The sequence below is a fragment of the Perna viridis genome, chromosome 13 (genome assembly GCF_037379345.1).
Source record: "Perna viridis isolate PV_CMFRI_1.1 ecotype Kerala chromosome 13, ASM3737934v1, whole genome shotgun sequence".
Lineage (NCBI taxonomy): Eukaryota > Metazoa > Mollusca > Bivalvia > Mytilida > Mytilidae > Perna > Perna viridis.
Genome location: NC_142457.1, coordinates 21976235 through 21994470, shown reverse-complemented (window position 1 = coordinate 21994470; position 18236 = coordinate 21976235). Strand labels below are relative to the sequence as shown.

At 32.8% G+C, this 18236-nt stretch overlaps 1 protein-coding gene across 3 annotated transcripts; it reads left to right on the top strand.

The window, feature by feature from the left end:
• The first annotated feature begins 568 nt into the window (after positions 1 to 568).
• On the top strand, positions 569 to 12650 carry LOC148599999 (uncharacterized). Of its 3 annotated transcripts, none has more exons than XM_088556995.1 (2): positions 569 to 698; positions 5346 to 12650. In XM_088556995.1, the coding sequence occupies exon 2, from the start codon at positions 5350 to 5352 to the stop codon at positions 6844 to 6846; it is 1497 nt and encodes a 498-aa protein (XP_088413121.1). In that variant the 5' UTR covers positions 569 to 698; positions 5346 to 5349; the 3' UTR covers positions 6847 to 12650. The 3 variants fall into 3 exon arrangements, with proteins under 3 accessions (XP_088413121.1, XP_088413122.1, XP_088413123.1); XM_088556996.1 differs by lacking the exon at positions 569 to 698 and adding an exon at positions 4116 to 4219; XM_088556997.1 differs by lacking the exon at positions 569 to 698 and adding an exon at positions 4128 to 4187.
• The last annotated feature ends 5586 nt before the right edge of the window (positions 12651 to 18236 follow it).

Below are 18236 nucleotides of genomic sequence, written 5' to 3'. Positions count from 1 at the left end.
AAAGAGGTCATTTTATTGTCGACGAAGTCCTTTATGTAGCTCGATTTTGATTGGCAGATATTCCCGGTTCTACTTAAATACGACTGCATACGCCTGTCAGGTTAAAATACGCCTGTGGGAGAACAGCATACGTCTGTAGCATTAACATTGTGTTTTCTGTGGAAATAATATTATATTGGCTTGGTAAGATGTATTTTGTTCAAATAAATTATCTTTCGGCAAATTATTTGTTGATGGGATGTAGAACTAGCCGATGTAAATAACAATCTGACAGGCGTTCGACATTCGTGATTGCGCATGTGTAATTGTGTATTGAAATAAAATATGTGGACATGTGGTTTACAAAGTTGACAAAAACAAGCCGCCATGATACATGTATAATGCACACACTTCGATCATTCGAACTAGGGGAAAAAAGTCGAGAAATATATGATGATAAAAGTCGACATGTTTGTTTATAAAACAACATTCTGACCTTTGAAATGTCGACAAGACAAGTTTTAACCAATTATTCTGACTTATTTTGAAAAAAAACAACTCGGGTGTACCCTATGAGCTTCCATAACTAATCGTGTGTAATCTGTGGTTATACCAGGAAGTAAAAAGATAACATTCCGTACTAAACCAACAGGGCGTTTTCCTCTCTGACGTTCAAATAAGTTAACTTCGTGCTAATTGGGAATACTGACCAGTAAAGAGTAAGATTTACTTTTCCATTCAGCTTTTACTTCAGTTCATTGTACCATCTTCTTGTATTTTCCGTGCTTTATTATTTCATAATGGTTGATAAATATGTCAAGGGTCAAACTTTAAGACTAAGACTAGTCTGTTTTTTTTTTTGTTTGTTTTTTTGTTTGTTTTGTTTGTTTTGTTTGTTTGTTTTTTTTTTTTTTTGAAATATCGAAACAGAATGAGGTCTGCCTCAATACAATGTACACAAATCCATATATAACAAGTATTAATACATGTATATTCAAGTACCAATCCACGTAGAATTCAGACACTGCCAATGGTAGAGGTGATTCATGCTGTAGAATCAAAGTACTCATGTACTGAATCAATTTATATCAATCGTTTTAGCGCCTCAAATATTCGTCGTATTCCAAAAATATGGAATAAAAGGAAAGTACGGGAATCGAATTCAAACGTATCTTAACATAAGCTTATTATAAGCTTATTATTATAAATGGTTAATATTAAACTCATCGTTTTATTTTTCTTAAATTCACCATTCTGATTATGAGGGACATTTAAAAACACACACACCAAAATACATTATAATGCATCATAGTAGCGTGCCAGTTTGCGTAATGTTCGGGTTCGATATATGTTTACATGGAACACTCCGATATAGCCCATAATTGAACTACAAACTACTAGTTGACCATTCCCAATTTTAAATTTTCAGGTCGAAATTCAGTTTATCGACCTCCAGGTCAAAACTGTCTGTTAAATAATTCAAATTTAAGGAGGTAGACATAGGGTAAAGGACATAACTCTTACAAATCATTATAACGTTTGTATTCAGCATTTGACATCAATATCATGTAAGCATCAAGTAACTTGGACTGATTTCATTATGTTTCAAATGAAAGCGTTATATGCTTTGGTGAAATCGAATATGATGTAACCATATCACTGATTTCAAGAGGCGTCCCCTACCCCAGCTCTACCTCCTTAAGCCACAAATCATTGAAATAAATCATATCCTTAGAAACGTGTTACACTCAACTATCTTCATTTCTCAGTTGATAAAGTTCATAGCTCAAGTGCTACAAGTTGTTTCATAGACACCTATGTGTCATGTGAAAGCGCTTAGTTTCTGGGCACCTAGTACAGAGACACGTACATTAACATAAACGATAAAGTATTATAATACTATCACAGGGGATTGGTCCTACTCCCAAATATGCAGTCCGAATAGTATATAACAAGAAAACGGGAATCCCAGATTTTGGGGTAACTCGCTTCAACTCAACCACCCCCCACCCCGAATAAAATCAAATATATTTATAACTTATTACTGCCCTGCAAACAACCTAATAAATCACCACCAAATACTTCTTAATATATAGAGTCGGGCTGCATATTTCATAGTGTGAGCAAGCCCCTGTGATATAATTTCACCAATCATGGCCAAAATAGCAAAACAGAATGATTAATATTGCAAAAAGCAATAATATTAGACCAAAATATGGCACAATTTCCAAGAAGTGCATTATCGAAATTCATATGCCATCGTCTATGCAAAGTTTCATTTTTATTTGCCATCTCGTAGCTTCCGTTGTCATGAGGCGGTAACCGTAATAAAAATATATTTATGATACAGTGAATGATACGTCAGGATGGTTTTGGGGGTTATGGTACCTTTTTGTAACAAAATGGTCAAACGATGAGCGACAAATAAAAGCATAGCATTCCTTTCTTTATAATGTTTTTTGACTGGAACCACTGCCTCAAGGCCTGCATAAGACAGTTTTCCCAATTAGTACTCGGCATTCCTTTTATTATTCTTTTTTCTATGATTGAAGACTATTTACAATCTCGCTGGGTTTTCATTTCTAGTTAAACATCAAATGGTTTATTATGCGTTTAAAAATGAATAGGTAACTTGAATATATTCGTATGTAGTTCCCTTTTTACCTTTAAATGTGGCTATTGTTAACTTATTCATTATTCTTATGTACGTTTAACTGAGCCACTTCACAACGTATATTATTTTCAAATAGTTTTTCCTTCCAACCCAAAACACAATTAATTGTTTTAACGAAGAGTCAGCGACCTATATACATGTATGTAGAATGTAAGACCAGAACTATGACTGGCTAAAATATTCTGACGGAAGTAGACGATTACACAAGTGCTCCGTCCATCATTGGCATAGCCTAAAATCCTATCAATTATAATGATTATTGGGACATGTTTCAATTTCTATATTAAATTAATGGATCTGCTTTGATTAGTTCTGTTATATTTCATTTCTTTCGATTTCGTTCTTCGTTTCGTTTGATGTTATATTGAGTTTGTTTCGGACTTTACAAGTACTTCTGATACTCTGTATTATGATTGAACCAGGAAGCTTGAACACAAACTGCAACAAGTAGCTATCTTACCGTGACTCAATGTCACATTGTTTAGCAAACTATAACAAAATGTTTCCTATAGAAATTTATAGTTAATTAGTGACAAGAGGTGTCAAGTGGGGACAAGAAAGGTCAAGAATTCGAGAAATTAAAGCGACGTTTTTTTTTCATTTAAAGGCCAAATAAAGTAACATAGGACAAAAATGAGATAATTATTGAAAAAAATGAGTTAATTATTTTTAGGAAAATTTAGAAAAAAACGGAAGTCAACTGATACAAATTTAAAATAAAAAAAATCTTTTCTCAATTTGACCAATGAACAGTTTGAATAAATTAGATACTACAATTCATAAAGAAACTATATCTTTATATGTTAGATTTGATTTGATGTATTTTCAAATTGATAAAAGTATGGAAACATGTTTTATGTGAAATAACAAACAGGAAATTATTTGGAAACAATATTCAATGGTATGATTAAAAGAAAAGGTTATTTTTTTCTTTAACCGAAGAAAAACATAGCAAAATGCATTGTTATAAAAGAAACTAGTTCAAAATATATGATAAAATGGGTTATTCTCTAGAGAGATATGAAAACTGCAAAAATAATACCAAGTTGAGCAATATGTTTTATTCTAAAAAATGAGACAATTGAATCTTTATAACATATTTTGAAGTCAGTTTTCCTGTTACTTTATTGATTTATCTCTTTCTTTTTTATTATTTTTCTTTAATGAAAAAAATCCTCCTTATACTACTATCATTTTGGAAATATTTCTAACAACCTTTTTTATCTTCACATTTTTACCTGAAAAATATTCTTTTCCTGGTTTTTAAAGACAATATTTTCCTATTTTTTTTATTCTTTTATTTATTTATTTATTTATTTATTTATTTATTTTTTTTTTTTTTGCTTTAAATCAAACACATAAATAAACAATTGTATGTCTCTGTTTAAATAAAAACAAAAATTTCTTTGCGCTATTCCACTTGTTGTTTCTTGTCGCTTTTTGTCACCTCTTGTCGCCAATTAGTGAGACCCGCAGACTTACGTCATCATTGAAACAGAAACTCCGCGTCTGTCTGAAAGGTGTAGGACCACCGGTAATTTAAATCCCTGACGGTGTTGCATGTCTGTAAGTCATACAAACATATTGTCCCTCAATAACTGTGTTGATTTTCAAACGATATATACGGTTGTGCCAAGTTAAGACATGACAGTAATTCCTGTTGTGATTCGGTGCAGGAGATATATTTTTGTTTTGACCACCACCGATCCCGAAAGGGATGACACATGCAAGTACTTAAATTCGAGATTCCAGAGAGGTTTAACCTTACTCCTACAACGTTAGAAGTTGGAATTCCGTTCCCCCATACCCCAACTCTCAGGATGGCACCAAGTCAGAAAATAGCTTGCCAACTCCAGCATTGCTGGAGTAGGTTTAACCTTTGAAATTACAACTTTGGATTTTTTTAACGGAAAACAAGGGCTTAATATACATGTACGCACAGTCGTTTGAATATAAGTGACAAATAGCAAAAAAGAGTCAAATATTGCTATTTGTCGCTACAATTCAAACGACTGATGAGCGTATCTGCTAAGTTAGGTCAAGAGGCTTAGTATTTTGACCACTGCGCTCCATGAGGGTTAACCCACTGTATGAATAGTAATCAAGGAAACCAAGGTTCTAGCAGAAATCAAAAGAAAGTAATCCAGTGAGAAAGATAAAACATAGAAAACAGACATAAAAAAGAACATGAAGTACATGTCACTAAAATAATACATACAAAGTAGGTTAAGTGTCCTCTGCTTTTCTAGAAACACAGACCGAGTTGCTCATAAAAAGTCCAGGGTAGTTGAAAGTTGAAAGGTTTATATAAACTTATTCTAAAGTCAATAAAAAAAAATGGTAATAAGCTGAATCCACCAATGTCAAAAGAAAAAAATATCCTCAGTGCCAAATCACAAAATAATAGTTCAAGCTACGTTTCGCAGCACAGCTGTATGTAACTGATTTTAACCTGTATGAAATGTGTAAACTCATTCAAAAGTCAATAAAAATACATTTTGTAACAAGCCTTATCCATTTTTGGATTCGACCCTGGAGAAATTTTTTTGCTTTGACCACCACCGTCAAAACAAAAAAATAGAACCAATGCCAAATCCCAAAAAGTGATTATACTAAGCTATATATAATTGATTTTAAGAGAATTGTCTCCTGGACTAAAATTAAAATTCATAGTTTTGTCTTTATATTGCAGAAAAATGGCATCATTCATCGACAAAAAAATTCAACTTGACTGTGAAGAACACAGGCAAAGATATCAATATTACTGTAGGTCTCATGACTCTGTTATTTGTCAAAAATGTCGACTGGAGTCCCATAAAAAGTGTAAAGACACTTTAGATATAGAAGATGTCATCCGTGAAGTAAAATCATCTGCAGTTTTCGAGGATTTATGGACCAATATAAAAACAAATCATGAAGCTGTCTTGAATGCAATCATTGACAGGGAAGAAAATGTGAAAAAACTACAGAAAAAGAAGGAAAAACTATCAACTGAGGTAAAAGAAAAAACACAAAATCTTATTGATCAAATTAAGAAACTAGAAAACAAAACACTATCAGAGTTAGAGTCAGTTGTAAATGAAAATATAAATGAAATCAAAGCCACCACAAAAATCCTGGAATCAAATAAAAGAAAATTTGGTGAATTATTGGAACAGGAAGAACTCATTAAGAACCATGTATCAAATTTCGAAACATTCATTGCAACAAAACAAATGGAGAGAGAAGTCCAAGAATCAGAAGAAATCTTACATAAATTATCTGAAAAAGGAGCCATGGATAATACAGACATAGAAATGAATGAAAACATCACAGCAGACGACACTATTTTTGGAATAAAAACTCTGTGTGACATTAAAGTATCAAAAGAAAAAAATACAACTTCCATAGACATAAACAAACCAAACATGGGTCAGGCAGAGGTGAAGACAAGATTCCCCAGACAACTGACACTTAAACAACAGTTTACAGTAGATCAAGGTTGGTGTGATGGTTGTTGTAGGCTGCCTAATGGACTCCTGGTGTTGACTGATTGGAACAATAATGTAGTAAACATACTACACAGTAATGGTCAACACAAATCATCAGTCAGATTTAATGGAGGATCAGTATACGATGTAACAGTCATCAATGAGAACCATGTTGCTGTTTCTAATCCTCTCCATAAAACAATCTCCATCATAGATGTAGACAGGAGTAAAATCATTAAAACACTTCAGATAAAGAGTAAAGTCAGAGGAATTACACATAGTGATGGACATTTATACTTCTGTGTACCTAAGGTAGGAATCCGAAAAATTAATATAGATACAAAAAAAATAGACAAACTCCATGATGACCGGACTGTTCATGATGGTTCATTTTTAGACACAGATGACAACAGAATATGTTATACCTGTCCTTACACAGTTACTGTCTTAGATTCTGACCTCAGAGTTATCTTCACATTCGAGGATCACAATACAATGTCATGGCCTTTTGGATTATCAATGGATGAACACCAGAATATTTTTGTGTGTGATAGTGAGAAAGATAATTTATTACTAATTTCAAGGGATGGAGATAAACATGAAGTTGTAGTCAGTAGAGGTGATAAGTTGTATCGCCCTCGGTGTGTACATTATGATAAAGTGAACCATCTCCTCACTGTTGTTGATGTGAAGAAGGTGGTCAGGATATTTACTGTATATTGACTTTTGATGGAGAACCATCACTGAAATAAACAAATTATTGAGATTAATTCAATTTCAACTTCAAGGTAAGAAAACATGTTTTATTGTTTTACATGTATACTCGAATTCACCTCAGTCTGTTTGCAGTTTTTTAATTATCTTTTAAATTACTCATAAGTTCCTTTAAAAAAGTTGGCATTTAATTCATGTCGTTCTGTACTACAACTTTCATACAATTATTTCTCGTTCTTACCTCCGAGATCGAAATATTTCCATATTTATTTTTTATGAGAATTTTGCACTCAGCGTATTGTCTATCCGCCATCTTTTTTCTATGGATGTTTTGAAATGTTCCCTATAATCTCACAATTGAAGAGCTGAAATACCATGATTTCCCGCCATATTTCTGGTTCCCTGCCAATTGAATACTATATGTGGTGAGTTTCATATTAGGTACCAGTTGTAACATTTTCATTCGGAACTTCGGTTTTTCTTTCATTAAATGTAAATAGCAGAAATATGACGGGAAATCATGGTATTTCAGCTCTGCAATTGTGAGATAATATGGATGGCAGATAAACAATACCTTCAGTGCAAAATTCTCATAAAAAATAAATTATTAAATATTTGTTTACATGTAGGGTTTGTTTTTCTAAAGTAATTTTAATAATATCAGACATTTCCACCTTTTTCTTAATTGTCAGACATAAATAAACATAAATTTGTTCATATGATAATTAACTTGATAAAAAGAAAAGATACATGATTTAATTTTTGGCATAAGATTTACAAAAATATGATAATTATTAACTTATTAAAAGTTTCAAATAGTACAGAAAATTCATATTGAGTACAGTGTAAAATAAATTTAATTTACATTTTTTATCAATCAGAGTTGGCCTTCATCAAGATTGTCAAATACATGTACATGTATCTACATGTAGATGTGTCATCATTGAAAATAATGTTTGCCTTTTGTTGTATATATTTGCATTTTCATGTTTCTAAATAAATGAAATTTTCTCATTTGAAAACTGAAAATAATTAAAATCAAAAATTTTAATACTAGTATTACTTTGTGTAAATATCTAACACCATACATGTACCACATCAAGATATGAATGTGGTAAAAGATAAGTACATGTACATGTATTAGTGATTTATTCATACCCAGTATTTACATGTAGGCCTTTAAAAATAAATTTCTTTAAAACAATAATTAAAAAAGTACAGTCATGTAATGTACATGTAGCATTTTTTTAGTCATGATTTGAATTAATATCATAGAATTTTTTTGGCAACATGTGATATCCTTATAAGTCTTCATTGCTTCAACTAAAATCAACATATTTTTGTTAAAAGTTTTATTTATTTCATAAATTTTATTGTGTTTTTTTCTTGAAATATTAATTACATGTATATTATTGAAAGATACTACTAAGGACATTAAATTAACCACAACAGTGATTACATGTACTTGCAAATGCAATGATAAATAGAAATATCTTCAATTTATAGATTCACATTAGGTACATGTACAGCTACATGTATAAAATGTTGATTTTTAAGTCAGTTGTTGTGTAAATATATATGTACATGTATGTGTATTTGATTTTATATATTTAGCACTAACAGGGGTGTATGGAGAAATTATGAAAAAGGGGAGGGGTGCCAGGTTATTATTTGCTCATTAAGGTCCATAGATTGCAAAAATTAAAAATTATTCAAAGGGGGACTACACCCTGAACCCACCACTGTAATTATGTTAACACCTATACCTGTATTTTATAATTGGTTCAAATCTAATGTATGATTCATGTGAGGAACAATGCCAGTTTGTATTTTTATGACTAATAAGATTATAACATGTACATGTATATTTTGTTGAATGGTGCATTTATTATGATTTAGTGTTTTTTTCTTCTCTTGATGGACTAAAACAATATTAATTTATTAAACAAATTCAGATCTAAAGATAAATAAAATATGTTTAATCTATAATGATTTAATTTATCAGAAATCTTCATAACAATATCAGAATTTTTTTCTAAGAAACATGTTTTAATTTACTGACTTAATTATCTTTAATACATTTTTACTTTTTTATTTACATAAATGTAATACATTTTGTAATTAACATAATAAAAAATCTTTAAAAGAAATGATACTAAATTAGTTTCAGGGTTTGACATTAACTTTTATATTCACTTGTCCAGTCGGGCAAGTGACATATGTGATTCACTTGCCCAGAATTTTGTGTCACTATATAGTGTTTAAACCAGAAACCCTTGTTTAATAAGACGTGGATGGCAAGAAACTGTTCAACTATAATGCAGATGACAGTGGTTTAACATAAATTTCAGCCATCCATCATTAAACCCACGTTTTCGTTTTAATTCATAGTCAGCTTTTGTATTTTTCTGTGGAATTTCGGGGACCCCAGTTACCCCAAAACAGTCAAGTGTCCCCTGCTTGGCCATGCTTACTCCCTCGACACTTGGGGAGAACTGATTAATTGCAAGCCAAATAAATCGAAAAGCCGTCATATTTTTTGCGGGAATAAGGGGTAAAACAAGAAGCAAAGAAATTACAAGTATTCATGTGAGGAGTTTTTATTTCACATCTTTAGTTTAACAAATGGACAACAATAACTATCTTCTATAGAATTTTATTTCTCTTTTTCTCTCATATTTTCGAAGTTTTCGATACAGATTTCTTACAGTTTTCCAAAGTAAGAAATTCCATAAATAAATCGCGATGTTCAATTGGATAACAAAAATAGATGTACAATTGGACGCATCTGATTGGTCGACATTAATATCATACAATATATTTTTGGCAAAGGGAAAATCAGAAAACTATCCAATGATAATCTAGGTCAGCAAGGTCGGGAAGAATGGCGAACTATACAGAAGTAATTTTCGATGTTTTAGAGCTGCGATGATCAGAAATAATGTAATTTGGGCACATATTTTTTTCACTTGCCCAGTCGGGCAACTTTGATGTCGTTTTTACTTGCCCCGGGCAATCGGGCAACCTTTAATGTCAAACCCTGAACAGTTTATTTAGTAAAATAATTGATTTTTTGGAAATTATTTTATATTTCTTTATTAATAAGTCTTGGTCTTCATCAAGTTGTTTTTTTTCAAATACCTGTACATGTATCTAGATGTGTCATCAGTGAAAATCTGTTCACTTCATTGTTTTTGTACATGTATATAGTTGTATTTATCATTTTCATGTTTCTATCTTTGATTTAGTCCTACTCAAATGATTTAAAAAATATTTATTTGTTATTTGTCATGAATATCATATATGTATATACATGTATATTCTTTTAAAAGACTCTTTAAAACAATGAACATGTTAGGCACTGTAAACAAATATAACTTATTGTAGTTATAAATATTATGAATGCATGTACATGTATGCATCCTTTTAATGACTCTTAAAAAACAATACTTTCAAATATTAAAATGAAACTGTAAAAGAAGTAGTATGTAAAAACATGTATTATACTTTATTTTTATTTTTATACAGGATTTGAATTGTTATACAAGACATTTCACCTTCAACTTTGACAACTTGTGATATCCTTGTACATGTATATTCACCTCAAATTTCATTTAAAAAAAAATAAATACATTTCTTCATGTACTGTACATTTATAAATTCTTCTGAAGTTACACGTATATTCATTTTTTTTTTCTTGAAATTTGAAATATTTTTGACTTAAAGTAAATAAACTGGAAATCACATGTATTTTCACTAATTGTAAATGCATGGAGATTTCTTCAATACTTACCGTGTGTACAGTACATCATCTATGTTTAAATGTAATTTTTATCAATATATAAATGTACATGGCATGAGTAGAATGCACATTTATTCATTTACAATATTTGTTTATTTTTTTTGTATATATATATATATATATATGTTTCATTTCCGTGTGTATGTACTTACAGAGTTGGATTGAGAAATTTAAAAAAGGGGGGTCCCCAAAGGGCACTCAGGTCATTATTTGCTCATTGGATATTTTTAATGAAGATATATGTAACACAAATTTTCCATCACCCCATGAACCCCCTGGATACCCACTGTAAGTATGTTTACATCAATTATTCACAGTTCAATTCCACCAAACCAAAGTCTGACAATTGAATAGGAAATATCAAGTGACTTGTTAAAAAGGTCAGTTAGGATTTTCCCTGAGATGAATAAACCCAGTTTTTATTTTAGAACTAATGAGGCCTAACCATATGGAATTACATGTACATGTACATTGAATGGTAGAATGATTTAAAATTTATCTTCTGAAACACTAAGGACAATATTCGTGTATCTACATGTAGATGGCCAAGGCATGGTGAAGTTGGTTTTAAACATTTCGTGAATTTGGATTTTCCGATAATGGGCGAATCCAACATATGTCATGATCAATATGGATATTAATGACAAACCTAATATTTAATGTCCATCAAAGAAGTGACACATTCCAATACATTATGTGGAATATATATTCATCTTTAGGATGCTGTCAACATGGACTCGTTCAAGAGGCTTTGCCGATTCACGGAGTCTTTAATGATGTGCTCTGCCAATATGGATTATCGCATGAAAGGCAGACTATTTGGATTCTTTTTTTTTAAGATGGAATTTTTTTCTCTAGTGAGAACTTTTATTTATGTAGAACTAAGCTATGAAAGGTTTTTCATGTATTATACATTGTGTCTTGATTATTTGTTTGAACTTGCACTTCAGCATGTTGAAGAGTGAAGTTAATAACATGTATAAAATACATGTACATATAGTGTTCATTTGTAATTATTCATTCAGTTGTAGATAATTCCAAATTTAAAAACATTATTGGTAATTGGCTAAATTGGAAAAATTGTTATGAGGCAAAACAAATATATGTCAATATTACTTGTTTTTTTTTTTATTTTAACACCACACCACAGTGCACTTGAAAAGCAAAGCATTTTGGTAAGGTGATTTATAATCTTAATGAAATGCACACAAAATTAACATTTCAAGGGCAGCTAATTCTGTCAAAAATTTATTGTTTCTTACATTCTCTTAAAAAATTATTCTAAACAAATCTATTGATGTAGAGATCAAAGTATAATCTTTTCAGATAAAGAAAGTATCCTTGAGTAAAATTGTTTTTTTCATATTTGTGGGCAATGGACATGCATTTTACCTGATTTAAAACTTATTTAATTATTTAGTTTCAATACAGATCCAGTCCAATAATATTAATTCTAAAGTACATTGTAATCCATTTTGCTTCCATGTCAATCCTGTCGATCAGTCATCAGTAATTAAATTTTGTTTCTGAGAACAAACGAGTTTGAATCATCAAGTTTTTTTTCATAGTGGGAACTTATGTTTTTTTTTTTTTTTTTGTTTTTTTTTTGTTTCGTTATTTTTTTCTTTGATCTTTTTTGTATACTTTATTACACTATTTTAACAACATTTACCACTTAACTTTTTGGTAATTTTTTTAATGCTATAGAAGTTTAAGTTCTAAAGTTACTATTGCAATAACTTAATAATACATGTATGTCAATTTTGATCGTGTGTAAATTAAATATGCTTTCAATTCAAAATTACTGTGAAACATTATCAAGCCATTGCAGTCCTCCATAATTAGTCTGATTTTATTCAACTTTAGAAGAGAAGAGTTATTGTTCCTGAATTGTTTCAAGTATCCAGAATTTTACTTCTAATCCAAGCACATTTGAGATTTTTTGTGTAAATTGTCTTGTAATAGTATTCAGATTGCTGGTGTAAAAAAAATAAAACATATATTACTAAAATCTCTTTTTTGTTTGTACTGGCCTGTCTCTGGCCATTTTCAGAAGATATTCCCATGATGGGGTTAATTTTGTGCATTTCAAACACAATGGTATGACGCCATGTTATCTCTGCTTGGCTGTAACTCTAGTGTCCATGGAAGGGCTGTTAAAGTGTGGTCTTGTTGATGTTTTGTCAAGATGTGTCCAATTTATCGCTACCATCTGATGATGATATGTTTCATGTCTTCCTGATTGTATCTGCTAAAGAGGTCATGCCTTCCAGAAGGTATCTACTAAGGCCATCCATGCTGGAGGCCTTATTTAAGAGGGTTCCGTTCGATTTCACTAGTATTAATTAACATTTTAAACAGGAAAAGTTTGAAACAGATAATTAACTGTGGTGGAATAATGGTATCACGCTGTCGTCAGTTCGTCATTGTCGTCTGCCGTCGAATAATAGTATCATGATGTCGTCAGTTTCTTTATTTTCGTCTGTGGTGGAATAATGGTATCACGCTGTCGTCAGTTCGTCATTGTCGTCTGCCGTCGAATAATAGTATCATGATGTCGTCAGTTTCTTTATTTTCGTCTGTGGTGGAATAATGGTATCATGCTACAGTCAGTTTCATCATTGCTGACTGCGATGAAATAATTGTATCTCGCTTTTGTCAGTTTTGTCATTGTTGTCTGCGGTGGAATAATGGTATCATGCTATCGTCAGTTTCTTCATTGTTGACTGCGGTGGACTAATGGTATCATGCTGTCGTCATTGTCGTCTGCAGTGGAATAATGGTATCATGCTGTCGTCAGTTTCGTCATTGTTGCCTGGGATGGACTAATGGTATCATGCTGTTGTCATTGTCTTGTCGTCTGCAGGGGAATAATGGTATCATGCTATCGTCATTGTCGTCTGCGGTGAAATAATGATATGCTATAGTCAGTATCGTCACTGTTGTCTGAGGTGGAATAACGGTATTACGCTGTCGTCAGCGGGGGAATAATGGTATGATGTCGTCAGTTTCATCATTGTTGTCTGTGGTGAATAATGGTTTAAGCTATGGTCAGTGTCGTCAATGTCGTCTGCGGTGGAGTAATGGTATCATGCTTGTCATCAGTTCATCCTTGTCGTCTGTAGTGGAATAATGGTATCGTGCTGTCTTCAGTTTCGTCGTTGTTTTCTGTAGTGGAATAATGATATCATGCTATAGTTAGTTTCGTTATGGTTGGCTGTAGTGAAATAATTGCAACATGCTGTCGTTAGTTTCATTATTGTTGTCTCCGATGGTATAATTGTATCGTGCTTTCGTCAATTCATCATTGTCGTCTGTCGTCGATTAATGGGATCATGATGTCTTCAGTTTCGTCATTGTCGTCTACGACAATTTCCTTTTCGATGTACTCTGTCATTTTCGGATTTTGTATTTACTGTACTGGTTTCTTATCTAAAGGCTTTATTTGTTGTTTTATTAATTGATTGGTTTTTTATGGTGTAACATCCTATTAATTCACCATTAAACAATCGCGGACACCAGCTTTTGTATCAATTACACAAGTACAGCCAGTGAAATAATGGTATCATGCTACAGTCAGTTTCGTTATTGTTGTCTGTGGTGGAATAATGGTACTACGCTCTCATCAGTGTCGTCATTGTCGTCTGCGGTTGAATTATGGTATCATCTTGTCGTCAGTTCATCATTGTCGTCTGTAGTGGATTAATGGTATCATGCTGTCTTAGTTTCATCATTGCTGTCGGCAGTGGAATAATGGTATCATGCTGTGGTTAGTTTCGTCATTGTTGTCTGCGGTTGAATAATGGTATCATGCTGTGGTTAGTTTCGTCATTGTTGTCTGCGGTTGAATAATGGTATCATGCTGTCGTCAGTTTTGTTATTGTTGTCTTTAGACATTTCATGTTAGTATACATTGAGTGTATCGATTTTCACGAAATTAAACCACTAAAGAAAGCATGGGAAAGAATCATTCACAATGTAATGAATTATCAAAGAAAAGAAAAATCTTTTATTTTTTATTATTATTTTTTTGTTTTTTGTTTTTTTTTTTTTTGGTGGCAAAATTGTGAATAACATCTGATATGCACACAGATATGTCTCTATGAATATGCATTAATTATTGCAATGTTTGACAGTCTCTTGTCTCCCAATGTAGCTTGCAAATATCTTTTGATCATGCGCATTGCAGAACGAACGTTTGCTAGTAGCGGAGAATGTACGCATTGTCAATAACACGGTAAAAATTACATGCACTTTAGGGTAGAATATTTGTTAGTTGCAGTTATAGTTTCCAGTAATTGCTCTGGCTGCTCATCTGTACCAACAATACTCCTATTTTCTTTCCATTGGGCGATATTGTCTAGACATGTTCACTTTTCGCCAAGATCGACTTTGAATGTAAACTAGATTTACAGTATCTTCTCAGGGGCGGATCCAGGATTTCATGAATGGGACATAATTGCCAAAATCAGTATAAAGGAAACCAGATTATGACAGGTTTACTAAAGAATATGATAAAAATTGCCATATTCAATAGAATATTTAGCAGATTACCATAGTTTTTTTTTGGTTTTTTTTTAAAAGGGGGGGCTGCATCCGTAAATGCTTGTTGCTTGGATTATTAAACAAAATTATAAACAACTCCACCAAAATATTGTACAAGACAATTCATAACACTATAAATCCAGATCCTTCTTCCGTCGAGATATCCGGCAATCATAGTTCCCTCTGAGAAATCTTAAAGAGACCTGTCCATTAAACATCTTGCGGGAAGGATCAAGTTTTAGAAGAGTGCAATTTTAAAAAGCATTCACCTTAAAGTTTTTATTTTTTGTTTGTTTATTTATTTGTGTGTTTGGTCACAATGTTTTTTTTTTATCCAAAATTGGAATCATAACTGCTTAAAAACGCAAAGCATCTGCCCCTAAAAAGATAAATGGTCGGTCCCGAAGACTACTGTACAGTTCCACTTGATCAGACGTTAACAGCCAACTTCATAGATCTTGTTCACGAAGCGCTCAGTACATAATGGAATGCTCATTGGACAGAGGATCAGGATATCAGCGGTGTTTTAACACTTCAAGTTAGTCTTCACTTCTCATCTCTTTTCCTTACTTGATTTTCGTATGTTTATTGGGAATATTTGTGACATTGTAAGATGCGCTTGTTATGACATATTGCCATGAGCAGTCAGTAATAGATGTCCTCGATCCTGCAAATTTACAAAAGCGACAATTTCACAGCCTTGCGGAAGAGTAATGATCAGTGACGGATCCAGTGGAGGGAGGAGGAGATCCTGGGTTTTGTTAAGGACAAAATGATCAAATATTGGCCTCGAATCCCCCTTCTTCTCATGTGGAAACCCCTTCTAGGAATAAATCTCTGAATCCGCCATGGATCAAACTTTTAATTAATTCGTGGCTAAAATAATGTACCTACAGGAAGAGGGAACCAATGTTATAGCGGAAATCAAAAGAATGTAATCCAGGTTCAAAGACCAGACATGGAAAACAGACTTACACAACAAAGAATATAAAGCAGCTAAAACCATACACACAAAGTAACTAAAGCAAATGAGAAACTCGGACTCCACTGAAAACTTGGGCATGGACCAGATGGACCGGTAGGGTAGAAACTTTTCTAGAAACACCCACCGAGTTGCTCATAAAAAGTTCGGGGTAGACGAAAGAGGAAAGCAACACTATGACACGTTGAACAAATAAGTTTTCGTGGCGCAGATGGATACACCGTAATGATCCACGAGTTCATGATGACGACCACAAAACTTCTGCTTTGATGACTTCAATCTTGTAACAACATAACCATGTTCCAGAAACCTACTTGTAAGAATTCTTGCGCGATACAAAAAGTCTGCGTACATGTAGTTGTTGGATAATTTTGTAAATTTGGCAAAAATTAGCAAATAGCCTGGAACTCCATTTTTTTTCGGGAACTATCCAGAACTCCCTTTTTCAAAAGTTCCCGCCCTTGATTGTACTTTTGAAAAAAAATATGACAATATTTAAAAAGATCTACTTATTCTTATACCTAATTAATATTTTTTATTATACGAATCACTTAATTCAAATTCAAATTTAAAGCGACCCTCTCATGAATATTATTGACGGCTACCTTCCATGTGGGCTGGTATTGACGGTTAGGTTGACCATGTCTTCCCATTATGTAATATGCTTTGGCTGTACTTTGTGTTGATTATAACCACCCTGAAAGATTTTAGACGCCCGTCCAAAGAATTCCAGCTTGTGTTTGTTAGAAGCCGAATCATAAGCTACAAGCAATGGTGATGTACATAGATCACGGTGTTCGTCCATGCCTCTAAAGCCAAGCATCTTGCAGTTATAAAAGAAAACAGCATACAAATACTATAATAAGCGTAACAGAATGTCAGGATTTTGCAGCAAGAATTAAAGTGCGACAATTCTATAAGCCTCAGTAAAATAACTCATATTTCAGAACATTACGTAAGGTAATTTTGCTGAATAATTACTAATTCTAGTTCCGACGCAGTTGGTATTGAGTTACTCCTACAACGTAAGAGGTTCGAACTCCGTTCCTCCATATCCCAATGTCAGAAATAGCTTGGCAGACAAAATCTATCATTGCTGGAGTAAGTATTTAGTTACCTCTACAATGTAAGAGGTCCGAATTCCGTTCCTCCATATCCCCATGTCAGAATATAGCTTGGCGGACAACCTCTAGCATTGCTGAAGTAGGTATTGAATTGCTCCTTCAACGTAAGAGGTCCGAATTCCCTTCCTCCGTATCCCCAAGTCAGAAAATAGCTTGGCAGACAAACTCTAGCATTGCTGGAGTAGGTATTGAGTTACTCCTACAACGTGAGAGGTTGAAATTCCGTTCCTCCATATCCCTAAGTCAGAAAATAGCTTGGTAGACAACCTCTGGCATTGCTGGAGTAGGTATTGAGTTACTCCTACAACGTAAGAGGTTGGAATTCCGTTACTCCATATCCCCAAGTCAGAAAATAGCTTGGCAGACATTTCTAGCATTGCTGGGGTAAGTATTGAGTTACTCCTACAACGTGAGAGGTTGGAATTCCTTTCCTCCATATCCCCAAGTCAGACAAATGGCCGCCGTTACTAAAAATTGACCACAGGGGTCAAAGTGTAGACTTATGCAAATAACTAAAAAACAGATGTGTTTAGCTAAAATCTGATATAGGGGTAACATTGTTAATCACGACTGATCTATGCCGACTTTGTTAGAAAGATTCGTTGACGAATGAATGAGTTATGGGTCCTGAGTTAGATTTTGTTCCCGAATTAAACATTTCCAATTTTGAAAATTTTGTCCTCTTAACTATTGGATGTATTAAACTAAAACTCTGCATGAATATTATGTAGAACATGTTTAACAATCTGTATGTGGGGATTTTTGATTTTGCGAAAATATGACCATCGTTACTAAAATACACTATAGGGGTCATATTGTAGAATTACGCCAAAACGCAAAAACAGTTTTGTTTAGCTAAATCTGGTAGGGAATAACTTGTTCAGCATGATGGGATGGACCTATGCCGAAATATTCAGAAATATCCGTTGACAAATGAATGAGTAAT

Coding starts and splice junctions, on each gene's coding strand:
- LOC148599999 (XM_088556995.1), top strand. CDS start 5,350: ATGGCATCATTCATCGACAAAAAAATTCAACTTGACTGTGAAGAACAC.